The sequence below is a fragment of the Felis catus genome, chromosome B1 (assembly GCF_018350175.1).
Source record: "Felis catus isolate Fca126 chromosome B1, F.catus_Fca126_mat1.0, whole genome shotgun sequence".
Classification (NCBI taxonomy): Eukaryota; Metazoa; Chordata; class Mammalia; order Carnivora; family Felidae; genus Felis; species Felis catus.
Window position 1 is genome coordinate 44,715,181 of NC_058371.1, and position 25,493 is coordinate 44,740,673.

A 25,493-nucleotide genomic window follows, 5' to 3' on the forward strand; every position below is an offset into this window, starting at 1 on the left:
ATGTGTTTGCCACCACCAGCCTGGCGATGGTGGGAAGGCAGGTATGATGCTTTCAGCCATTGCCTGTCCCGCCTATGCATAAGGCTGGCCACGGTGGTCATGATACTTGCATGTGTCCTTCCTGGGCAGAGAAAGGAAGCAGAGGTCTGAGTCCTTGGGCTGGAAATAGATACTCACACAACCTTAAGGGCTGGCAGCTCATCAAAGACCCCAGGTTGCAGACTGGAGAAGATGTTTCCAGATATGTTTCTGCAGGAGGGCAGGGAACAGTGAGCCCAGATCTCAGAGTTTCCCTGAGCCAGAGGAGGGAGGAGTGGGTGAAGGGAACACAGGGGACTCTGAGGGTCTGGTGCTGCCCTCCCTCCTCCCAGGCCCCTCCTCCCCACTAACTGCCCCTCACTTACAGTCGGAGAAGCCTGGGGAGGCCCTGGAAGGTCTCAGAGGTGAGACAGCCAATCCGGTTGTTGGATAGATCTCTAGAGAGACACACACACAGCCTCAGCAAGCTGGCCGCGTACCAGCACGTGGATCCACTTGTGGGGGACACAAGTGTGTGGCCGGGGCTCGTGTGGGGAGTAGGATGAACAAGGAGATGGGCTTGAGGTGTCTCCTCCATCAGTGCCCCCCGCCCCAGCAATACAGCGTGTTGGGGACAGGGGCGCTGTGAGTGGGGAAACGAGAAGGGACCCAGGGGACCGTCCCCAGGGCTAGGGGAGCAGGACATGCCACTTACAAGCGCTTCAGCTCTCCCAGGCCCAGGAAGGCCCCGGGATGCACCGTGCTGATGACATTGTTCCTCAGGTCCCTGTGGGAGGCAAGTGGGAGTACTCACACCTCTGCCTGTCTGGGCCACATGCTCTCCTGGGGTGGAGAAGCTTCACTTTTACCAGACAAGAACTAGATTTCCTTCTAAATCTCCTCAGCGCTGGTTGGGAGGCTGGATGAAGGATCCCACCCCTTAGACGCGTCTCCGCGGCCCACCCCAGCTACTGTCAAGGGGTGCTGGTCAGAAAGGTGTCAGGAAGCATATGGAAGCCAAGAAATGGGGTGGGGCCACCTGGGACACAGAAGCAGCGCACGGTGGAAGCAAGGAGGGGAGCCGGCACTGAACTGGGAGCCGGGAGCCCTCGCTCCAGGTCGCTCCAATCCGAGCTACCCAGGATCTCACAGGGGCTGCTGTGTGCACCACTTGAAAATGGATGTGAAAGTCTTTTGTAAATTGCTATCCAAAGGTAAGATCTCCTGGAGTGTGGCACTGGGGGAGGTATTTTCAGAGCCATCCTGTCCATGTTGATCTCTCCATTTGACAGGTGTGGAAACGGGTCAAGCAGCTGATGCCCGCTTGGGTGCTGACCTGGGTCTCTGATTCCAGGGCACAACCATTACCGTCCTCCTCCCCACCCCCCCTGCCCCGCCCAGCGATCCCTCATTCTTCAGGTGAGGAAGGCAAGGCTGAGGGGGTAAAGGTTTGTCCACCTGCCTTCCCGCCATGGTCTCCTAGGAGCCCACAGTACTGAGGGAAAGTGGCAAGGGAAACACCATCTCTGGGCTGAGCCCGAGCAGGTCCAGACAGAAGAAGGTGGTGCGCCCCCCCCCCCCCCCGCCCCAGCACCTGCCTGCCCTCCAGGGCTTCATGGGGGCCAAAGGCCACCCACCGGGAGGAGCAAATTGTCTGTCCCAGGGTCTGGTTGCTCAAGCTCAACCACACAGCCACACTCCAACCCTCCCTCCCTTTTATCACCTCCCCCAGTGGTGGCAGGGTAGAGCTGAAGGGGCAGTTCCTGCCCACTGGGGACCCGCCAGTGCCTGCCTGGTCCCAGCTCAAAACCTGGCAGACTGGCAGCTATCTGGGACCACTGAGGACCCAAGTGAGCACTGGCCCACTGGCTGCATCCCATCCTCTGCTTCCTGGGCACAGCCACTGGTGTCTAGACCACCAGCTGGCCACTCACCCAACTACTCAAGGACCACCGGAGTCTTTCCTGAGCCCGCCCAGCACGTGCGCAGCCTCACGGAGTAATGCGCCAGGAAACCTCCCTGCTCAGCCAGACTGCCTCCCCTCCTGGGACCGTGGGCTGGGGGCTGCTGCCTCCTTGTTTGCTCCCTTCATTCCATGGTGCTCTCTGTGCATTCCCACCCCACCCCAGGCATCTAGGTAGATTATGAGGCAGAGGGCAAGGGTGGGGGATTCCTGGAGTAATCAACCTATCAAAAGGGCCTGTGCAAGAAGGTGGAGATTGACAGAGATATCTGGGGCCAGCCTGCTTTCCAAGGCCCACCACCCTCCAGCCCAGAATGACACAGGGCGCACTTGGCCCTGCCTGCCAAAGTCTCAGGGACATCTGTGGATTAAGGGCACGAGGGGGTTAACTAGCCGCTCCCAGCTCTGGGAGAGGAAATGGGTGTCCAGGATGGAGGGGGGGGGGTGCCATCCCACCAAGTGGCCTGTTTTCGCACAGACAGTCCCAGATGGGGACAAAAACACCCAGAGAGAGAGAGAGAGAGAGAGAGGAGAAATAAAACATGCTACTTAGTCCCGCCCATGGCCAAGGGTCCTCATACCGGAGCTCCCTCTCATACCAAGGACGTGGCCTCCATAACCCCCTGTCCCTTGAGAAAGAAGGGAAAGTCAGCAGAAGGGGCCAGCTTCCTCGAGAAGGGATGGCTTCCATACCCAGGCATGCTGGTAGTGCCCCAGCGGGGACTGTGCAAGCATGCAGACCCTAGATGCTCACGCAGCATGGACACTGGAGAGGGACAGGAAAGGTGCCCCGCCTGGCCTGGCTTGCCCTTCCTGCCCGGCTCCCCCCTTTTGGCTCCTTACTCTCACAGCACCCCCTCCAGTGGTGTTCCAGCATGTGCCCCCTGGCCCCTGTTGGGGTCTGGCCATTCTCAGGGCTCTGCCTCCCACCCCCACGCGGGGGACGGGCAGAGGGAAACACATTCCTCATTGTGTCACTTCCCTTCATGGGCTGCCAAGGGGCTGAGGCCGCAGCCCCCCGCCCCTTCCCTCTCTGCTCACTGTGTTTATTCTCATTTCCTCCCCGGCCCCCCTTGAGAACCCCCACCCCGCCTGCCCCACTGATGCTCTGCAGATGGGAGCAAGGCGGCCACTTGGGCCCCAGCCCCTTCCTGCCCTGGGTTTCCTGCAGCCCAGAACCACGGGAGGGGGGGTGCTGAGAGGGGAGCTCCCCCCGGGCGCTGGCACTCCTTTTCCCTTGCCTCACACCCACAGAGTGGCTTTAGGGGTGACCAAGGCAGCCTTTCCAGAGCCCAGGCAGGCCAGGCCTGAGTCTTCTCCTGAGGAGCATAGGCCGGAGGCTGCTCACTGATGGGGCTGTACCCTCTCTAGCAGCAGGAGGAAATACTATCATAGAACTTGGATTTTTTTTTTTTTTTTTTTTTGACCAGCAAGGTCCCTATAGGTTGGGGCTTCTCGCTTTAGCACATCATTTTGAAAATCTGATGATGGCTATGGACTCCTGCTTCAGAAAAATGCACTACACCCAACACTGTATGATTTCTGAGGGCTTGTGGCACCCAGGTTACAACCCCCTGTTCGGGATTGTCTAAATCCGATCCCTTCATTTCTTAGCTGAGGTCATGAGGATGAACAGATGTTTCTGTGATGTGGAATCTCTCACTTTCTCCTTGCTTCCACAGAGCCCAGGTCTTGCAGGCTGGGAAAGTTGCGGTGTATGGATGGAGCCTCCCCTCCCCACCACCCCTCGCCCAACCCAGAGCAGGCTACCTTGACTCTAGGCAATCCCTTCTCCCTGTACCTGTGCCAATTTGGAGGAGAAGGACCGGATGGCAGAAGTCAGGCATGGGGGGCTGGTGTGGGATTCCTGAGAGCAAAACATACCCTCTACCCTTGGGAAAGCTGGAGCTCAGGAAGCTGAGTGTGTAAGAATGAGTGTGTGAGCATCAGCAATAAAGGGGCAGATTAATAAAGTGGACTTCGTAAAAACTTAAAACTTTTCCTCTCTAAAGGACATCATCAAGAAAGTGAAGGACAACCCAGGGAATGAGAGAAAATCTATATCTGATAAGGACCTTCTATCTAGAATATATAAATATATAAATGAGAGAAAATATATCTGATAAGAACCTTTATCTAAAATATATAAAGGACTCTTCCAACTCAATAATGAAACGACAAACCTGCTGGGAAAAAAAATGGGCAAAGGATTTGCATAGACATTTCTCCAAGGAGGAGGCAGAAATGACCAAATAATGCATAGAAAGATGGTCAGCACCATTAGTCATTAGGGAAATGCAAAGAAAAACCACGACGAGCTCTCACCTCACATGCACTGAGATGGCTATAATACAAAAAACAGGCAACAGCAAGTGTTGACGAGGGTGTGGAAAGACTAGAACCCTTATGCATTATTGGTGGCAGTGTAAAATGGTGCAAGCCGCTGTGAAAACCAGTTTGGCAGAGGAACTACAGAACCCAGGTGCATATCCAAGAGAAGTTCACGGAAACCTGAACGCAAATGGTCGCAGCAGCATTATTCATAAGACGGCCCAAAGTGGGAACATCCCAAGTGTCCATCAACTGATAATGCATTCGTGCTACATTCACACAACAGAATATTAGGCCATAAAAAGGAATGAACTGCTGATATATGCTATAATATGGATAAACCTTGAACACATTAGGCTAAGTGGAAGAAGCCAGCTATAAGGGATTACACATGACATGATTCCATTGATAGGGAATGTCCAGAATAGGCACATCTATAGAGGCAGAAAGCAGACGAGCGGTTGCTTCGGGCTAGGAAATAGCAGGAGGAATGGGGAGTGGCTGCTCATGATTCAAGGTTGCTTTTTGGAGACGATGAAAATGCTCTAAAGTGAGGTCGTGGTGACTGCACGACTGTGTAAATATGCTACAAAGCATCGGATCGCACACTTGCAGTGGGTGGACTTCACGGCATGTTAATTACACCTCCCTAAAGCTGTTAAAGAGCCGGTGTGCGCGACAGAGCGTGCACGTGTGCGCGGGAGCGCGTACCGCGTTTGGACAGGGTTGGGGCGGGCCCCAAGTTGGCTCCCTCTGGCCCCCACAGACCTCCCTGCCTGTGGGTTTAGAAACCAAATTATAGGTTCGGAGGCCGCAGAGCAGCTTTCCCCGGGCCCTCCAGGACTTCCAGGGTTCATTGGAAAGTGGGGGCTGGCCTCCCCCCGCGCTCCGCCCCGCAGGTATGGGGGCTGTCTAGGGGAGGGCAGGGAGAGGATCTGGCTGGAGGAAACCTAGATGGTCTGGGGCTCCTCTTGTCTGTTAGGTCATCCAACAGGTATTTACTGAACATGTACACTATGCCAGGCATCGGTGCTACAACAGCAAGCAAGAGGTCTGTCCCCGAACCCGTAAGCCTCCCTTCCCAGCCCTCAGCGGCTCTCAAGTCGGCAGCTTCTCTTCTGCATTCCTCCCCAGTGTGAGTGGGGATGGGAAGGGGAAGAAGGCGGGGCCAGGCGGCCTTGCTCTTGGCCCCGCCCACAGATTAATGGAAACCACCTGGCGGGTGAGCAGCGCTCCACCCCCAGGTCCCCCCCACCCCCCATTCCTTGCCATCGTTCCCATGAGCATCTGCTTCTAATGAGTGCCCGGCACTGCTGCATACCAGCCCCCGGGGCTCATTAATCTCATTAGGCAATGACAAATCATCCTGGGGCTGACCAGGCTCCCCTCACCAGGCCCTCTCCTCCAGGCATGCACAAGCCTCTGCGGGCTTGTGTCCACACACAGCCACTGACTCGCCTGCATGCCCAGGCTCTCTCCCTCGTCCTCTTCTGGGGGCTGCCTGTCCTGTGGCCCACTTGGTCCCCGTTTGGGGGGCTTCTCACTGTGACCGTGGCACCCTCGGAGCCCTGGAAGGTCTTCTGGTGGCCTGCTCTCTGTTGAATGCGTGTGGTGGGGAATGTGGGCAGAGATGCGAGGGACCAGAGGAACGGGCCATCCGTGAGTATTTCTGGCGCCCACGTTTCAGCTACCTGACTGTCCACCCAAGGCTGGGGCGCTCTGGGCAGATCCTATGCAACGAGGGGCTGCCGACATAACATCTTGCAATTTCACACTCTTCCGAGAAGGGAACAGAGTGGCCATTTACTGACAGCCCTTGCTGTCCCCACAACAGCCTGTCCAGGAGTCCCACACCACCCTTTTCCAGGGGAGAAACCCGAGGCTTGGACAGGCACCCGGAAAGTAAATGGTAGAGGCAGGATGCAATCCCAGACCTTGCTTACTCCAGAGTGGAGTTCTATGCCCTTCAAGACCTCCCCACCCCAGAAGTCTTTCCTCCTCAACGGACAGGCTTGTCCATGCCGAGGGGAGCTGGGACACAGAGGGGAGGGCTCAGAGACAGGGTTTCTCACACCCATCTGGACGACTCTGTACACTCCTTGGCCATGAACTGCTCTGCTGGACCCTGTTTCAGGTTTTCTTGGCCGACAGAGCCCCACAAAGGGTGTCCCCCATCTCTCCTCTCACCCCAGGTGCTCTCTGGAGCACCTGTCCTCCCCTGAGATCATCTCAGGCACATTCCCACTTGGCGCTCTCTCTGTACTCCTCCCAGCCTCAAGGTCCTGCTATGCATTAACCAGGCCTACTCCCCCCATACGCTTGTACTTAACCAATTTTCAAAGGCCAGAGGGGCGCTCAGCACAAGGAGGCAATGATGGCATTTTTTGCAGCCCCGACCTGCCATTTCCATTATTAGGCCAGGCCCCAACCCTCCCACGGGACTTGCTGCTCACAGGCTCTGGGATGTTAGGCTGCCATGGACTCAGCTGCCCAAGCCTGGACGTCTGAGCTTGCCAGCACAGAGAGATCAGTGTTTCCTGGCACCAACCGCACGCCAGGCCACAGCATCTCATTTGTGATGAATAGGCCCACAGTCTAGGGGTCATCTGGTCCACTGGTTCCCAACCCCGGATGAGCATGAGAATCGTCTGCATACCTTGTAAAAAATTCCCAGGCCCCTTCCAACCTGATGAATTAGCATCTCTGGGAGTGGGGCAAGGATCTCTCCCCATCCCTGGGACAGTGGGACACTGGTTTTTGATGACTAAGTTTTATGTGTTCACGTGGCCAGGCTATGGCACCTTGTCACTTACTCAAACATGAATGGAGGTGTCGCTGTGAAGGTATTTTGTAGATGTGGCTAAAGTCTACAAATCAATTGACTTTAAAGGAGATGACCTTTGGCAATATGGGTGGGCCTCATCCAATCAGTTGAAGGGCTTAAGATTAGCAAAAAAGTTTCCCGGAGAAGAAATTCCATCTCGAGACTAAAGCATCAACTCCTGCCTGACTTTCCAGCCTGCTGGCCTGCCCTACAGATTCTGGATTTGCCAGCTACCACAATCACACAGACCATTTCCTTAAATTAAATCTTCTTTATAAAGAACTAAAATAAAATAATTTCTTTTTTTATTTTTATTTTTAAAATTTTTTTAACGTTTATTAATTTTTGAGACAGAGAGAGACAGAGCATGAACGGGGGAGGGGCAGAGAGAGAGGGAGACACAGAATCGGAAGCAGGCTCCAGGCTCTGAGCCCTCAGCCCAGAGCCCGACGTGGGGCTCGAACTCACGGACCGAGAGATTGTGACCTGAGCTGAAGTCGGACACTTAACTGACTGAGCCACCCAGGCGCCCCTAAAATAATTTCTTTATACAGACACACACACACACACACACACACACACACACACACACACACATCTCCTATTGGTTCTATTTCTTCTATTTCTCTGGAGAACCTGACTGATGCAGTGATCAGCTGGGCTGGAGATCCTGGGCTCCTCTGGCCCCTGCACTGCCTTCTATCCTTGAGAAGCATGAGCACCTACTGAACACAGCACACCCCTCTGCCCAGAGGCCTCCCTTCTTCTGGAAAGCCTGGCTGCATCATTGGGTGCTTTGATTTTTTTTCTTTCTCAAGCAGCACCTGTGGGTATCATACACACACACACACACACACCCCAACATCATAAAGTTTAAAATCCATAATGTGCCTTACAAATCACCCTGTCCCCCCTTTTTTTACACATGAGGAACCTGAGGTCCCAGACCTGGCACCCATGCCTGCATCGCTCTGACTTCATTTCCTACTACCCCCCATTAACATGTCCTTCTTTTTTTTATGTTTATTTTTGAGAGAGAGAAAAAAAAATGATGAGTGGGGGATGGGCAGAGAGAGAGCAAGACAGAGTGAGACAGAGGATTTGAAGCCAGCTTTGCACTGAGAGCAGAGCCCAATGTGGGGCTCAAACTCACAAACTGAAATCATGACCTGAGCTGAAGTCAGGCGCTCAACTGACTGAGCCACCCAGGAGCCCCAACATGTCCTTCTTCGGTTTCTCAGACCCACTAGGCATACTGTGGATGTAGGGCCTTCCCCTCCAGATTCTTCCCTTCCTTAGGTCTTGGGCTCAGTCACCTTGTCAGAGAGTCCCTCCTTGACCTTGATACATAAAATAGCAGGCTTCCCCTCTGCCATTGCTTTCTCCCCCCTTCACCCTGCGTTGGGTTTCTTTGTAGTACTTATCATTTCCTGATACCTTTGTACATTTATGTGCTATTTTCCGGGTCCCATCAGTTGAGGGTAAGTTCCATGAGGGCAGGCACTTGGTTTGCTATGTTCACTCCCAGTGCCTAGAACGGAGCTCAGCACACAAACAGGACTCTAGAATGAAGACCTTGGATGATTCCTAACCTCCAAGCAGGGCTCACACTCAGGATTCTGACTTCTCATCTGTGTCCTGCCCCGTGCGCCTGCCACGCCACATGATGTGGCAGTCAGTCATTATTCTTTGACTACTCTCATTTTTCTCTGATGGCTTCCCATGCTTTGAAAGCACCTGCCGTGCAGTGACCTGAGTCTGTGGGGCTGGGGGGGGGGGGGTGGTTCAGTGTGGTGGCATGGGTGGGAAGGGAAGGAGGGAAGGACTGTCTTTTTTCTTTATCAGAACGTTTACTCTCATGAGACTGAAGGATGAGAAGCAGGGAGACCCCTGTGGGTCTTTGATAAAGTGAGAGGGTAAAGATGGGAAGACGTCAGTGGGGCCACGGGAGGCTCAGAGCAGCTCTCGCTGGAGCTAAGAAGGGAGAGCAGCTCTGGGCGGTGGTCAGCTCTGGTGGGGGCAGGGCAAAAGGCTGGAGGCAGCTCTAGTTTGTCATCCTCCAAAAGATCCCTGGAAGGAGCGCGAGCTTTCTGGCCCCCCAGCCCTCTAAGACCCAGCCTGGGCTGAGTGCAGGAATCCGAGCATCCGCACGCTTAATTGCGTGTGGGAGGTAAAAGCTTTCCCTATTTGTTCGGACCCAAGGAGACTTTTTAATAGCAGCTTGGTGGCAGTCCTTTCTACCTTGTCTGGACCACCCTGCCTGTGAGCTGCAGAGCAGATGGTAGAGGGACCTGGTCACGGAGCTGTGTGCTTGCACAGTCAACATCCTGAGACCCCCTCCCACCCCAGCATGCCTCAGATCGGAGAGAACGTCCTCTGCCTTTCCACCCGGAACGTGGGCTTGCACCTTCCACCCCTACTCTCCCAGCCAGGCCTCTGAGCTTTCCTTATGGCCCTGGGGACTTTGGAGGAGAGGCTTTCCCTTCCCCTGTGAAGTGGGTGGTAATAGAGATGATCTCATAAGATCATGGTCATGGTTAACGATCTAAACTCCCATGTCATGTAGCTACTGCATCCCAATTGCCCTTGAGTTTTCCAGCCCTCACAGATCAGTGAGGTTCCTCCTTTGGGCATTAGGGAAACCCCAACCTCCTTAATTCTAACACACGTGGCATTGTCATGTAATCTCTGGCTCTTTGAGATCTCTTCCCCCTGATTCTTCTGTATCCCCCATCACACTGATCCAAGCCTGTCGGGTGAATTGGTACTAGAGGAGCAGGGGCCCTGTTGAAGGATTTAGGAATGCCCAGCAGGGTGGGAGCAGAGGTAGGAGGAGAGAGGGTGCCGAAGGGGCGGAAAGAAGCAAGGATAGGGCTCCAGGAGGGACGGGGGCCCAGATGTCCTGTGGGAGTCAGGACCTAAAGCTATCATACAGGCTATGGTTCCTGGAGCTGGTCAGCTGAACAGGGAGTTGACAGACGGGCTCGTTTGGCAGGTTAAGTAGCTTGCCCTTGACTGAGTCAGGTCCCCAACTCTGTTAAAAAAGTTCTTCCTGGCCAGCGGGGTCCTTGCAGTCCTGAGTCCAAGGCCAGCCTGCCTGGGCCTGTAGGGCAGGACGCAGCTCCAGACCAGGGCAGTGCGGGTGGGGGCCTTCTGGATGTAATCCACTTTCCCACCCTCGGCCCAGGCGCTAGCCCCTTGGGGCTTTGTCTGTTGGTTTGTTTGGCTGGGGGGAGACAAGGAAAGAGGCCCCAGTCACACTAAATCCTCCTCAGCCCTTTATGCTGGGCCCCCAGCTGGATGGGGGAGATGGCATCTGGCCAGCTAAGGGGCTCAGCCCTCACAGCTAATTGCTCATTAAAGAGCGTTAATGAACTTCCCTTAGCCCCATCCTTGCCTAAACCAGCGAGGCTTCCCTACTTCTCGCTGCCGTCACTGGTTGAAGGAGCCGGTCTCTCTCTATACCCTTCACCTGGTGGTCAAGTCTCGCGGGTCTGACTCTGGGCCCTGCTTAGCCAGCAGGTCCTAGGGTTGAGAAGTCCCTCGGCACCCAGTGTTCCCCCTCCTGCCTGGACTGACTTTTTGTCCATGACCGTTATCCCCCACCTCCGCCCACTTTGCCCCAACACTTACAGCTTCTCCAGCAGGGACAGTCCCAGGAAGGATCCATTCCGCAGCCCAGTAATCTTGTTGTTGCTCAAGAGCCTGAAGGAACAGAGAGAACACAGACAGGAGAACGTGCTGTTACAAGCCAGAAAGTGTGGCTGGAGCGGGGATGAGGTTTCACCACTACAACCATGTTGCTTTCTGTGTAAATGGTGCCCCCTTTCTTGTAAATGGTGCAAGACAGGAGCCCCACCCCCTCCAGGAAAGAGCCAGGGAATGGTTCAAGCAGATTGGTTAGCCCACTGAGCCCCAAATTAGATATTTCACCTGCCCTGGGTTCCCTGCCATGGCCCGCATCTGACTCAGGACTCTATGTAAGTGGGCTGAACAGGTGTCAAGTTGCAATGGCCCCTTTCCACCTTAGAACCACTGCCCGAGCCACAGCGCCCTCCTCCTGCCCTCCAGGGCTCTTTCTCAGGTCTTCAGCCCCATACCCTGAGGAGAGTGGTAGGGGGAATGGTCTGAATTGGGTCAGGGCTCTGGCAGGTGGAACAGGAGGTCCAGTAGGTATGGAGGCAGGTGGGAGGAGCTGCCCATCCTTGGGCAACACTTTGTGTGTGAGCAGAGGACTTCACAGGAGGGGACTGTTCCCAGCCCTCGAAGGCCCCCAGCTCAGAGGGACTGCATACCCTTGCCTCCCTAAGCCTGGCTTCGGCCTCGACAGAAAACTGATAGAAACCTGTGCCTGGTGGAAGCCCGGGCCTTGGCCTTTGCCTCTGCCCACTCTGAGTTCTGTTTATTTATTTGTATTTAGAGGGGGAGGAGAGGGGCCCCAAGCTACTGACTAAACCCACTCTGCCCACCCACTTAGCCTTTCTCTGCCAGACTCGCTCCCTGGGAGGAGGAAGTTCCAGACCAGCCAAAGGGCTCATCCTTTGAGTTAATTGCTTATTAAAACGCTTTAATGAGCCTCTCAGCCCAAACTCTTGCCTGCTCTGGGCTGAAACAAAGGGTTTCACTTCTTTGCTCCTATTGGTGGACATGGAAAGGCCAGAGCTGTAGGTCTGGAATCTTCTCTCGAGTGGGCAGCCTCTGAGATGGACAGTAAAAGAGATCTTGGGGGACGGGGGTGGGGACAAGGCATGCTAGCAGCTGTCAAGAGTTCTGCCCACAAGCTTACTGGAAGTGGGTAGGTGAATATATCAAGACAGGTGTGAGATGGCCCCAGACAGCTGACATTCCAATACTCCACCTTCAAGAGGCTCATGGAGGACAGACAACGGCCAGGATGGAGGCTAGAGTGGAAGGGGGCTCCCTCCCTTGCCTGCTCTCCAGATAGACCCCTCCCACCCTTCTGGTCCCCAACTAAGGGTCCTTTCAACAGTGACACTTCCTAGCAGGGCCTGAATAGCGACTGTGTGAAAGTGTTGCGGGGGAGGGGATGCTGGGTTTCCAAAGGGCTCACACACACACACACACACACACACACACACCCTTGACATTTCAAAAAGTACATCACAGTTGTCATTATATTAGAACTCACATTGACTCCTTTATTCTCATTTTATGGATTAGGATGATTTTAAAACTTTAAAAAGTTTACTTATTTATTTTGAGAGAGAGAGCAGGGGAGGGGCAGAGAGAGAGGGAGAGAGAGAACCCCAAGCAGGCTCTGCACTGTCAGCATAGAGCCTGATGTGGGGCTTGAACGCAGAAACCAAGAGATCGTGACCAGAGCTGAAACCAAGAGTCAGACACTTAACCAACTGAGCCACCCAGGTGCCCCTGATTGATTAGGATGATTTTAAATCACATTACACATGGTGGTTATAAATCATAAATAATCTTGTCAGTTCTTAGGGCCTCTAATGGTCTCATTTAGGCCCTGGTGGGGCTGCAGGGGCTCCCTCTGTGGTGACAGGCTCTTGATGGTGTGACTTTTAAATCAAAGCCCACCTCGCCTCATCTCTTGTTCATTCCCTTCGTATGCTCAGAGTTTGAGGTTTAGAGGTTTCATTAAATGTCAGAGAAGGTGAGAGAGGACCCCTCGGTGTTTTTAGAAGTGTCAGGAAGAATAGTGCAGAAAGGGCATAGGTTTCAACCTCCCCCCCCCCCGCCGAACCCCAAGGGTGTCCCCCAGGGACTGCCCCCTCCTTGGGTTTGTGGGGAATGGGATGCTGATAAGTCTGAGGGTACAGGGGAGGGGGAGGAGGAGGGAGAGGGTATGGTAGGAGAGAGAAACAGGGCTGCTGAATTATCACAAGCCTGTTCATGAAGGGGGAAGCCCAAGAACATTATTTCTCAAACTTGAGCAGAGACCTGTTAAAGGGAGGAAAAAATATCTTCTTTCCTGAGAATATGTCTGAGGATTCTAGTTTGAGAAGTATTGACTTTGGAAATGAAAATCTTACACTATGAAAATACCTTCTAATAATTATCTCAAAATTATCTGCAAAAGAATTTTGTTTAAATATCATTGAACAGAAAATTAAAAAAAAAAAGTCCTCCAACTCCCAATCCCCTGAGATTAAAACCTGGGATCCTAATTTGAGAATCCTGTCTAGACAGGTCTAAAGGTGGCGTTGGGGTGCACCCCACATTCTTCAGACTCTTCAGCCTTTAACCTTTGAACACCTTTTGCATACCCCAAATTCTTTAACCCAGAGCTGGTCAATAGAAGTATAGTGTGAGCTGCATACATAATTTCAAATGTTCTAGTAGCCACATTTTTTTAAGTTTAAAAATTAATTCTAATAATATATTTTATTTAACTCAAAGTATTAAAATGTTAGCATTTCAACATGCGATCGATATACAAAATTAGTAATGAGACGTTTTCCTTTTTTCTGTTTTCGGTACTCAGACTTTGGAATCTGCGAGTATTCTACTGTTCCAGCATATCTCAATTCAGATCAGCCGCCTTACAGGTGCTCAGGAACCACATGTGGCTAGTGGCTTAACCCTTATCCAGTTTCCTTGTGGCCAGCACCTCCCCAGGAGGAAGTCTGGGTTGCTTGAGAGATACTGAGGAAATTGTGTGTGTGTGGGGGGGGAGCGTGTGGGGGCAGAGCAAAGGATTGGGGACCAGCCCAGAGTCAGGTGAGGATGAGCCTATGGCCCAGAAAAGGACCAACTCATCTCTTGGTGTCCTATCCCTCTCTGGCAGGGCCCCCTCTCTCTGAGGCAGCCCCTGTTGTGCTGGGGAGGTGCGGGGGCAGGGGGTCAGCTGCAGCCCACGCTTCCGGTTTGACTAGCCCGGTGCAAACGCTGTCTTGAAATGAGATACTTTTCTTGTAGCAGAGAACACGTCCCTGATCTCCCCCATACCCACTCTCTATAAGCCATTCATGAAAGCAGGGACACCAGGCAAACAGTGGTTCACCCTTCTCCTCCCATGGGTCTCCTTCTTGCCATATTTCTAGTTCTTGGACAAACTTCAGGCAGATATCTCTATGATCCAAGTCCCCAAATACCCAGAATTGGATCTTTTGGTCTTTGCAACCTAGATGGGGCTGAGGAAATTTTGCTTTGGATCCAGATTATCCAGAGAATGGCTTCGGCTGTGCTTGTTGGTTCAGTTCTCAGGAGGTGCCCTTTGTGAGTCTGGTGGGGTGGAGAGGGCAGTGATTTGGGACAGAAAGTGCTTGGGTCTAGTGTTGTCTTGGGCAAGTAGGAAGCTGGCAGTTAGTAGGGGTCGGAGAAGACACGCACAGCCTCTTCCAATGGGAAGAAGAATGTTCCCACCACGCTAGGCTGTCTCAAGGGGACAGAAACAGGCCAGGCGGCCCCAGCAATCAGGCAGGGAAGGATCGGGAGCCTTGGCCCATGGTTCCATGCAGCCTCACAGACACAGTGCCAGCTTGGGCCCATCTTAACCGCCCTGCCACCCCTACCGGACAGATACTTCCTCAGCCTGCCCCAACCCCTCGCCCTGCAACAGCACAGGGAGGCTGCCGGGTGGATCTCCTTCCCAACCACGCTAGCCCCGCTGCACGGACCTCTGGCTCACCCAACCCGGCCTCTCCAGCTTTTCTTCCCTCCCTCCCCGTCTACCACTCCGACATCGTCACATAGTCCCAGGAAGGGGGGCCAGTCCCTGGAGTCCCCTGTTCTCTTACCCTAGGGTCTGAAATCTGGCCAAGGAGAGGGGGCACACTGAGTCTATTCCAGAACTCTCTCCCAGCCAGGGTCCTATTTTAGGGAAGAGGAGCAAGCAGAGTTACCGCTAACGAGGCTGGAGGCCAAGGGAGCGAGTGGCTGGCGTCTACAGAGAGGCCCTGTGGCCTTTGGGCAGCCACAGGAACTCACCAGATCCCAGCCCAACATCAGAGATGACCCCGTAGGGGTCATGTGGGCACCACTCCGTGGGACATGGGGCCAACACATGCCTGAACCAAATTGTTCTCTCAGATGCAGGAAGAGTCATACATGTCATACCCCCCTCCTCCACCGTGTGAGGACCACACGTCTGGACACTTGGAGAATCTGTGCTCTCCAGGGAGTCTGAGCCTGGAATTCAGACCATCCTCAAGGCCCTCGGGGCTCAGGAGGACCTGTCTCCAACATCTGTTGCTGGCACCTTGGCAGTGTCTTAGGGATGCCATCAGTGAGGGATCTCAGGCCCACAGCCACTCTGAACGGTCAAGTGGAACCAGACTCCCAGCTCCTTCTGCGGGCACAGTGCCCAAGGCCTCTGAGCACTTCCAGGGCCCACAGAGATGTCTGAAAACGAAAAAATAATCACTGCCTCTGAAATATAAATGCTATAAAAAGCAAAATTGACATTAACAAACCCTTAACTAAATAACAACCAAATGTCCTACTATGTCGATTAGCAGTGATTGTTATGTTCCTCGCAGGCCGTGGGTGCATTTCAGTATGCCTGATATGACAATAGGGTCTCTAAAAGTGACACTGCCTCTGGTCCACAGGCCCTGCCTTGACACACACCCTCAGACGAAAGGCTGCCTTCCTGTGGCTTCCCCTCCTTTCCCTTCTCTTCAGGGCTGCCCTTCATGTCCATGCAGCCTGATTGCAGGGGACTTACATGTTGGAGGAGACGTACAGTGCTCCTGAAATTCCCTGCCATCCCCTCCCTTGGCTGGAGGCCTGACTGACTGGAAGGAGACCTAGGTAGGAACTTGCTTCCTCAGGCTGTAGGGGGTTGTGTCTGGATATGGTCTCTGATCTCAGTCTTGAAGCTGAACTGTCCAGGCAAGGGCCTGAGGTCAAGGCTGGGAAAGAAGATAGTCTTGGAATGGCTCCTATGTGTGGGGCCTTCTAGTCTCCTTTTCTCCAACCTGTCCTCTGTACAAGGGCACCCTATCCTGGTGGGGAGCAGGCACGACCAAGAAATTGGGGCTGAGATGGGGAGGACTGACTGGAGAAGAGGTGCTACAGGTGCTTGTGGTTGGGTGGTCCGTGTGCCTTGATGGGGGGGGTCTGGGGGCCCCAACACCCTAGCTTGAGCCCATGGAATCGAGTCTGCTATAATCATTCACACCTAGGCATTCATTCATTTATTCTTCAAATCTACACTAACGCCCATTGTGGGCTCAGCCCCGTGTAACACAATAGCACTACAAACATCAATGAGACACGGCGTCTACAATCCTCCATTCATGAAAGGTGGAGGGCCATGTGTCAGACAGGATGCAATGTTTGTGTGTGTGTGTCCCTGGATTTGAAGAAGCTGGGAAGTTACTCCCAGTCCACCTTACGTGCTTCTCCAAACGGCCTAAAATCTCAGCCTGGGGTAGGGGTGGGAGGGGGCATGGTTTTGGGTGAAGAAAGTGGATTTCTTTTCAAATGCTTTTCAAAGACAAATAAACCTGAAAGGATCAATTTGTAATCAGTCATTTTTACCCAAGTACAAATTTGTCCTTTAATCTTTCTACCCCTGAAGTTTTCCTTGGGAGCCCTGAGGCCCCGATCCTGTCCTGCTTTTGTGAGCCGGTATCCAGTCTCCATGATGAGACTGTAAGGCCCCTGAGGTCAGAGACCGGGTCTCTCGCCTCCTGGCACTGGCGCCGGGCTGGTCAACAGCAGGCGCTGGCTGAATGAATGGATGGGTATCCGGAGAGGCAGAGCTCCAGGGAATGTGGGGGTGGTGGATGGACAGAGTTCACGCTGAACCCCGGTTTCCTCCTTCCTCCACTCCCCTCCCCCACCCCCGCCCCGCCCCGCCCCCTACCGCTCCATCTGGGCAGAGCTCACTCCTGACAGTTTGGAGACAGCTCCCATCCCTCTCCGAGCTAAGCTGGCTCCACAGTATAGCCCTCCTGAGACACCCACCCCCACAGGGGTGGCATCGTCCTGAAGCTGTGCGTGGTGCAAGCGAGGGAGAGAAACACCAGGAAGCATACTTTAGACACCACTTTCCCTGGGTCCATCTGATTTCAAATACTCTATGCAGTGATTCTGTACAGAGGTCCCCTAAGCACACAGGTATTTGCTAGGCTATTATCTACCCCTTAACCCTGGCTCATGTGTCCGAGTGGAGGAAGTGGATTAGTATATCTCCTCTGCCTTGTCCCCGGGGGGGTATGCGGTCTCTGATTTGTCACTATGGGAAGAGGCTGAGAGCAGGAACCCTGGGTCTGGCTCCGAGCTGTGTCATCTTGGGCAGGTCAGCCCCTCTCTGGGGGTTTCTTCTCAGTAAAAGAAGGGTTTGGACAGAAGACTCCCACTCATTGTATTTGATGGTTTTTGCCATCCTGAATACTGTGTCTCCTAGAGCCTGAAGTCTGAAGTTTCTGCCTCACCACACGGTTCCCAGCAGGCAAAGAGCCCTGGGTGGGTGGGTGGGGGTGCAGCTCTCGGACCTTCCTTCTCTTTCCAGCTGGGAGATGTCTGGCCCCTCATGGTCAGGCTGTAACTCCCTCCTCAGGCTTCTCTCCACCCCGTTCCCTGCTCCTCTGTGACAGATTGGTTCCCCTGCCCCTCACCTGGCCCCATCCATCTTGCACACCCCTTTGCTCCCCCATCCCGCCTCTCCCCACTCGAAGGGCTGGAGAAGCTGGGTCCTAGGAGGTTGCCTGACTTTGCTACACTCCACAGTTTCTCTGCTCCCCCCACCCCCACCACCAGTCCTAAAAGCAAAGGAATGTTCTGGAGTTTGGGAAGGATGGGGGCCCGCCAGAGGAGGGAGGAAGGGGAGGAGGCAGCTTTGTCCTGTCAGTGTCTGAGCTCTAAATAGAACAGAGCGGCTGGGCTGGGGGAATGAAAATAAACAGCCCCTCCAAGCAGCCCCTTCCTAGCAGTTACCGGACTTGCCTTCTAGTTCCTCAGCCCAGGGCCATTTCCCTCCCCTCTTCTCCCCTGCTCTCTGTCTGGTCCCAGGGAGGAGTGGGGGGGGGCTGTCTATACCTTAGAGGGAGTGAGGTGTACTGGTTCAGGCTGTGTGGCTTTGGGGAACTCACCTCCCCTCTCTGGGCTTCGGTGAGGAGAGCCCACTGAATGGAAGGATCAGCTCAGAGGTGGCTGGAACTTTTTCTCCCTCAGGAAAGGGTTCTTATCCCAATGATTCTCATGTGGCATAAACTTGGAAACTCTCTCCCTTTAAAAACATGACCCCCAATTTAAGGGTCAATTTATGGTCAGGTTCAAATTACACTGGTTTGCCAGTGCCCTTGGGGGAAATTCTCAGACTCACCCCCAGGACTGGGGATTGCCCACCACCCCATCCCCCAGCACAGAAGGATGATCCATGGTAGTCAGCAGGAAGGGACCTCCTTGGGGATCAGGAGTAGCTGGGTTCATGCACATGTTCTGAGTAGTTCAGGCCAAATTACCCGTTCTGGGTCCTGGAACCACTGGGATGCTGAATTATAGGGGTTGTCTTTGGAGCTCAGTGCGGTGGCCTCTCCAGTCTCATCGGCGCAATGAGGACTCAACCAGTAAACCCCAGAGGGCTCTGGTCTCCGCCCAGTGCTTGCCCAGAGATGTGAGCAGGGACCCTTACATCTTTCACAAGAGCCCTAAGGGCAAGAGTCCCCAAGACCCCCAGGGAGGGGCTGGCTGCCTCCAGCTTCTCCGGGCAGGTAGTTGGAAAGTCAGGGGGGAACTTGGATTTCTTCTGGGCCCCTGATTTCACACAGGCGGGGTCAGAAGCCCACAAGGGCTTGGTGCAGCTGAGACCCTGCATCAGGAGGGGAAGGTAGTGGGTTGGAGTCTTCTAGCCTCCTCCCACCTTCGGCCCCCAGCCTCTTCCCTCTTTTCTTTCCTTCTTTCTCTCTGCTCTCTCCCCCTCCCCCTCCTCTCCCTCACAAAAGCTCTCTGTACACAGCCACTTCCTCTGGCTGCTGTCTCTGAGCCCAGACCTTATGAGAACCATATGGGGGAAAGAGGGTGGAAGAGAAGGGGGTGGGGAAGCTATCGAGGGCCCGCCCCTCCAGCCAGCATCTTTCCACTCCCCTCAGGCTCTGCGCACGGGCCGTTGGCACACTTTGCCCCAAACTCCCCCAACTGGATCTTGGTGGCTGGGGTGAGGGGCACTGGGGGGAGGGCCCCGTCCAGAGCTGGGGCTTCAGAGGGAGATCTGTGTTCGAGAACCACTTTCCTGAGACTGGAGCAAGCGCAAGGGCTGTGAAGGGGCCTCCCCTTCCCCCATGCTGCTCCTAAAGACCACCAAACCCATAGCAAAAGGACCCAGCCACCATTAGGTGCGTCTGAATGGCAAACGCCCCTTCTCTTCCATGCGGGTTTTTGACGTGGTGGGCCACCCCCTGCCCCAGAAACGGGAGGCGAGGCTCGGGTGGCGGCGCGGAGGGGGTGTGTGGGTTCTGGGAGAGTCTGGAGTGACCAGTACCGCGCCTGCCCCCTCCGCACCCAGCCTTGGAATGTTCCCAGGTCAAAAGGGCCAAGGTTCTGCTGGGAAGGAACTGGGTTTTTGAAAGCAGCTTTTGTGTCCGCTGGGTCCCAAATCCAGCCAGGTGAGCACTGAGTCCCTCACCTGAGAGGAATGGAAGGCAGCCCAACCAGCTAATCCTGGCCTCAGTTTGCTCAGCCTGTAAGATGGGAGATGCAGGGCTGGATTTGCTGATCTGCAAGGGCCTTTTCAGTGCAGACGGTCTAGGAATTTATGTGGTGGCTGGAATCCTCTGAGGGGCTGCTCAGATGTCCTGCAAGGTCCTCGCAGGAGATTTCCTTCTGGAGTTATCTGTTATCAGTCCTTTCCTAGAATTCCTTGTTATCCCTTCCCCCTCCCTCTCACTCCCAGAGCTGCCAAGCAGAGGGCAGGCCCATCAGCTGCTGCCCAGGAATGGGTGGGGGGTTCACAGGGCTCCTCACATCTCTCCCAGGCTCTCCCCAAAACAAGTCACCCACCACACCCCCCACGAGACCTTCCCCCTTGGGGGAGAGCCATAAAGGCTCCTGCTCCAGACAGGAGCCTCGGTGCCCACAGCTGTCCTGTGGACTGAGCTGAGGGGTGGGACCGATGGATCAGGAAGGGAGCCAAGAGTTCTGCTTTCCTGGAAAACTGTGCATGAAAATCCATTAGAAGGGAAAAGAGCAAAGGGTGGGGAGAGGGGGCACACGGTCTACAAAAACAGAAGGCAGAAGTTAAGATAATAGGGGTGGAGGTGGAAGGGTTTTCAGCGAGGTAAATAGGGCTGTTCATGGAATTGCCTCAGAACTGCCTGCAAGCTCTCTCTGAGCAGAGACAGGAGGCTCCTTGCACAGGCACCTGATCTAGCGCTTTCTTTGCCTGAGTAATCCCAGCACTGGTGTCTACCAGGCTTCCCAAGGGGGAGTCCCGGGTCCCCTTGAGCAGGGTGGGGTGTGAGGGGGACTGGAACCTGGTGGCCCATTCTGGGGGGAAACAGGGGAGGAGGGAGGTAAAGCCATGATGCAATAAAAAAAAACAAACACAAAAACAAAAAAGCAACAACCATCAGCCTAAGTCCTATTGTTTGTACCAGGTGACAGGCAAAAAGGTGAAAGGAAACAAAAAGAGTAAGGAGGAGGAGTTCGGGAGGGTGTGGAGAAGGTTTCCAAGCTCTTAGCCTCATGCTTTGCTGCCAGGCTGAAGCCCCTTCCCAGCCCTGTCTCTCTTCTTCCCTCAAGAGGCATGCTGGGAAGGGATGGGTATGGCTGAGCCCTGAGAAGAGAATCCCTGCCCAGCAACCAGGATCAGGATTATGTGGGGCCTGGAGGGAGAGCCTAAGAAATATGTCCATGGCTGGGATGCAGTCGCACTCTAGGCTGATGGGCCAGTGGGCTCTCAGGGGCTTCTAGGGCCTGCCCTGCCATCACTGTGGGGATGTCCAGCCAGGCTCAGGGGCTGTTCCTATGGAAGGTATCTTAAGCCAGCCAGGTCAGTGGCCTGGGACAAAGAAGAGGCCCTTCCTCTGGGAATGGTTTGCGATGGGAAGGTGAGCTAGCAGTCACGTTTGCTGCTGCCCTGTCACAATATATTCTCACCAAGAGTTGGCTGTGCCCACTCACTCACTCCTTGCAGTGGCGTCGGTGGGAATTAGCTATGGCTGGAAAGCATTAGTTACCAAATCATTCTAAGATGTACTGCAAAACCACCTTTTAATGTTTCCCCCCCTCGTTTCTGCCTTCAGTATGTTAGGATTCCCTAATCCCAACAAGCAGACATACAGAGGGACGGTGTCCCCCATATGTGTGTGAGCACAGCCACAAGAGCCAGTGCACAGATGCACAGAGTCCTCTCTTGAACTGAGTTATCATTGCTCAGCGGGGACTCACACAGACTCCCGCCCAACCATTCCACACAGCAAGCATTTTTCTCCTCCAGAACTGAGTGGGCCGGGGAATGCCCAGGCCTGTCTGGACCCTTCAACACCACTGGACAATCAAAGAGACCAGGAAAGAGCAGCCACAGCTGCCTTCCCAGGCTACGGCCACATCCCAGGGCTGCTGCTGAGACGTGGGAGCCGGCGGACACATTGCCTCCACTCCCCCCAATGCACACATACGCGCGCGCGCGCACACACACACACACACACACACACACACACACACACACACACCCCAGCTGGGGAAAATGCAGGCCAGGCGGCCAACGTCAGAGGCTGACCAGTCGTGTCCTGTCAGGAAGCCGGCAGCCTCTGAACTCACCCAACCAGAGGCATTACTGTATTGTTCTGGACACAATCAGGATAGACTGTGAGCCAGCCCCAACTCTGGGCAAGGGGCGGCGGGGGACGGTTGCCACTGGGGTCAGGAAGCCAGGAAAGGGGAAGCGCATGCAGGTTAGGTCCGGGACAGGAAAGGCATGGGCCGCGGCTAGGGCCGGACCCTCCACTCCACGGCGTGCGTGGAGCTGGGAGCACGTGGTCAGGGCAGGAAATCGCCGCGGCGGGTCGGGGTCGCTAATTCTCCTGCGGTTGTGGGGGCTTCAGGCCCCCATCAAGGAGGCTTGGGGACGGGTGGTGGTTCGAGCCGCGCTGGTAGCCAGCAAAGTGAGAGCTCGGGAGGGCCCTGGTTGAGAAAGGAAACGGGATGACGGAAGGAGGCTGGGAGGCAGCCGCCTCCCCCTCAGCCAGGTTTCTTTCTTCGCAGTCTTGGAGCGAAGAAGTCAATCGATTAACAGCCAAAGGTCGTGTTGTACCCAGGGGAGGTAAAGGAGAGGGTGGGATGCAGGACCCGGCGCACATCTCACTTCACCGACGCGCGCGGAGGGAGAGGGGCCAGAGGGCGACCGGGACGCCGGAGTCTCATTCAGGCCAGAAGCGCCGCAATCCCAAGGACAGATTTTCCGAGCCCTCCCTCCCGCCTGTCCCGCGGAGACAGTCTGGAAGCGGGGCTGGTAGGCTCGTGGGGCGGGTGGGGCGCCCCCCACTGGAGGAGCCAGGCCCGCGGGGTGAACCCGGGAGATTCCTCCAGCCCGGCCGAGGACGCGTCCTCCGAGGTGACGACCACAGCCACCTTTTGGGCCGCGGGTCGATCTTTCCTGAACCTTCCCCCAGCCCACCCACCTCAGGTCCCCGAAGTCTGCAACACCAGCCCAGACTGGAAAGTCGAGGGGCGTGGGCATCCCGCCAGGGCGCATTCCCCTCACCTGTGCAGGTGAGTGGGCGCCCGCGGTCCCTCTCTCTGGGGCGCAGCCGCCCCCGAAGTCCCCTCCTCCCTCCACACCCCGGAGCCCTAATCCTTCCCGTACTGCTCCAAGCCTCCCTTCACGGCGCCTGGACGCAGGCCTGTCCTAAAGTCTCTGAAGCGGCGGCAACGTCCCGTGCCCCTCTTCCCTCCCCTCCCGCCCCTCCCGCCCTGTCTTCCTTCTCGCCCTCGTCGGGGCTCGGGCCGGCCGAGTAGGGTACTCACAGGGTAACGGTGCCGTTAGGCAGAAGGCCGGGCTCCGGAGGCTCCGGGAGGTCCCCGCCGCCGCACACCACCCTCCTGCGCGCCGGGTTGGGGGCGCCGCCGCTTAGCCCCTTGGGCCGCTCCCCCGAGCATTTGCAGCTGCGGATGGGCACGGGGCAGCCGGGCGCGCCCCGGGTCTCGGGCGCCAGGAGCAGTAGCCACGGCAGCAGTGGCAGCAGCAGGCGCGCTGGCGCCCCCCGCATCCTGCGTCCCGCGGCGCCCATCAGCCCATTGCCCCGCGGGGACCCACAGCGCTGGGGCCCGTCTGCGCGCCGGCCACAGGGACCCGGGCTTGCGGGAGGCGTGCTCAGCGGGGGCCCGGGGCGTCCGAGGGCGGGGCGGGGGGCCCTGGGCGGAGGCAAGCCCCGGGGTCCCCGCCGCCGCGCCCCGGGGGCATGTCCGGCGAGCGCCCCGGCGGGGAGGACGCGGGCGCGGCTGTCAGCGCGGCGCAGGCGGCCCCCGGCGGCGCGGCCCGAGGCTCTGCGCCGTGCTCCCGGGCCGGCTGAGGCCGGACCGCTCCGCGACGCCTGCTCCCTTCTTGCCGGGCCGGGACCTAGCGGATCGCGCCGGGCTCCTGCTGCCGCCGCCACCGCTGCCTCTCCGTGCCATGGATGGAGGCAGCTCCTGCGCGGCGCCGCTCCCGCCGCCGCCGGCCCCCGCCCGCCCTCCGCGGAGGGCGCCCTCCCCTCGCCGGCTCGCCCGTCCGCGAGGCCCTAGCGCCTCCCGACACGCAGCCAGGCCGCTGCCCTCCTGGGAGCGAGAGCGGGCCGGGCGGCCTGAGGCCCCGTTTGTCCCGCGAGCCCGCCCTGAACCTAGACTTTCTCCCTCCCGCCCCTCTTCTCCGGGCCGGGACTCTTCCTCTCCACACCCCGTCTCGGACCTCAGAGTCAACCACCATCACTTTCCACAAAACCCTCCCTGGCTCAAGCTCATCCAGCCCGCGCCCCCGTGTTCTGGGTCTTTCATTGCCCTGCGGGCTTGGCCGGAGATACCTGGTGCTGCCTGTTTGGGATTGTGATTGAACTTCGTTCACCGTCCTGGGGTCGCTGAGACTCAGCTTCGCTTGGCTCCTGACCTGATGGGCTAGTCTGGAAGCCGGCTCTCCCTCCCACAGACCTAGGAGTCTCAGACCCTCCTCTGACGCCGGTGACCTCACGCAGCGGGGGGTGCTTGTCACTCAGCCAAGGAGGGGTCAAAGGCCAAGGCAACAGGCTAGATCTGGCCTCTTATGTGTGTGCGCGCGTGTGCGTGTGGGGTGGGGGCACGCGTGTGTGTTTGGGAGGCAGTGGGAATGAGGGAAATGGGAAGAGAAAAAGCAGGGAACCTACCAGGGTGTGGAAAGAGCACTGCACTGTGAGTCAGGAAAGCCTCATTCTAGACAGCTCTATTTGACTTTGAACACAGCCTCTAATATCCTGGAGTATCTCTAGTCTCTGGGGTCAGAATGGGGCTCTGCCTGCCCCCTAGTTTATGAATGTCAGCTGTGGCATTTGAATGAGTGAGTGAGAGAGGGGCACTCAGTTTCCATAGGCAGAGGGCTGGGGGCTTTGGGTAGTGTCTGACCTTGACAACTGGGGATGGAAATGAAAGTTTGACCGAGGGTCTTAGATGCGCTGTAATGCAAGCTGGGAATGGGGCTGGGATCGGAGGGAAAAGGGAAGTGTGGTCCACTGTGTCTGCTCCCTCAGTTTCTCCACAAAGTGGCCGTACCTGCCACTTAATAGACCCTTTGCTGCTGAGGAGCAGGCTGCCTGGGTTGGGGGATCCATGGGCAGGAGTCCTGTTCCTCATCTTTTCTGTCACCTAAGAAGGTCGCCATCTGCCGCCTTCCTTCTGTGCTCTTGGCCTTGTTGGTGTGTGTGGCACCTTTTCCAGCACTGTGGCCTTTCATCCAGTCTCCCACCTCTCTTTGCGGGGAAGCGCCTTCTCTTCCTGGCCCCCAGTGGCAGACACCGGGCCCAGACACTGGCTTCTTCACTTTCGCTCTCTGGCTCCACCAGTCTCTCCAGGCCGCAGGCTCTGGTTCCTTCAACTTCCAAAGATAAATAAATAGTGATTGCAAATGGAGTAAGAGAGAAGGGGCACCGACTCCCCAGCAGGAGCCCTCCGCGGGGCGGCACGCAGGCTGAGACCGCATTCCTTTGGAAGGGTCGAGATAGAGCCACGGCCACAGGCACGGTCTGCCATTCAACTCTCCTGCTCCCAGGCAAGGAAAACTTCTCAGAGAGGAGGAGGAGAGGGCTCTGGCCTGGGTCACACGGCTCCTTTTGTCAATTCCTTTTGCTAAACGAAGACAGTCAGAAGTCTGGACGGGAGTTGCGCTGTGACATGAACTCTCTGAGGCTGTACAGAGGCCACGTGACATTTAATAAGGCAGAGCTTCCCCACAGGTGGGACCGAGGTGCCTCACGGGGGCAT

At 55.9% G+C, this 25,493-nt stretch overlaps 1 protein-coding gene across 3 annotated transcripts in view; it reads right to left on the reverse strand.

Annotated features, from left to right (window-relative positions):
* The window catches only part of ADGRA2 (adhesion G protein-coupled receptor A2), a 53,416-nt gene extending 29,698 nt beyond the window's left edge, over positions 1-23,718 (reverse strand). For 2 of the 3 annotated variants that reach the window (XM_023252613.2, XM_023252612.2), the window contains exons 1-5: positions 23,037-23,716; positions 10,770-10,841; positions 734-805; positions 405-476; positions 178-249 (exon numbers count right to left, since the gene is read on the reverse strand). In XM_023252613.2, coding sequence (XP_023108381.2) covers positions 178-249; positions 405-476; positions 734-805; positions 10,770-10,841; positions 23,037-23,299 — 551 coding nt within the window. In that variant the 5' untranslated portion in view covers positions 23,300-23,716. Of the gene's footprint in view, positions 1-177; positions 250-404; positions 477-733; positions 806-10,769; positions 10,842-23,036 lie in introns of all 3 variants that reach the window. The other variant, XM_023252614.2, reaches the window with a different exon arrangement.
* Positions 23,719-25,493: the final 1,775 nt, after the last annotated feature.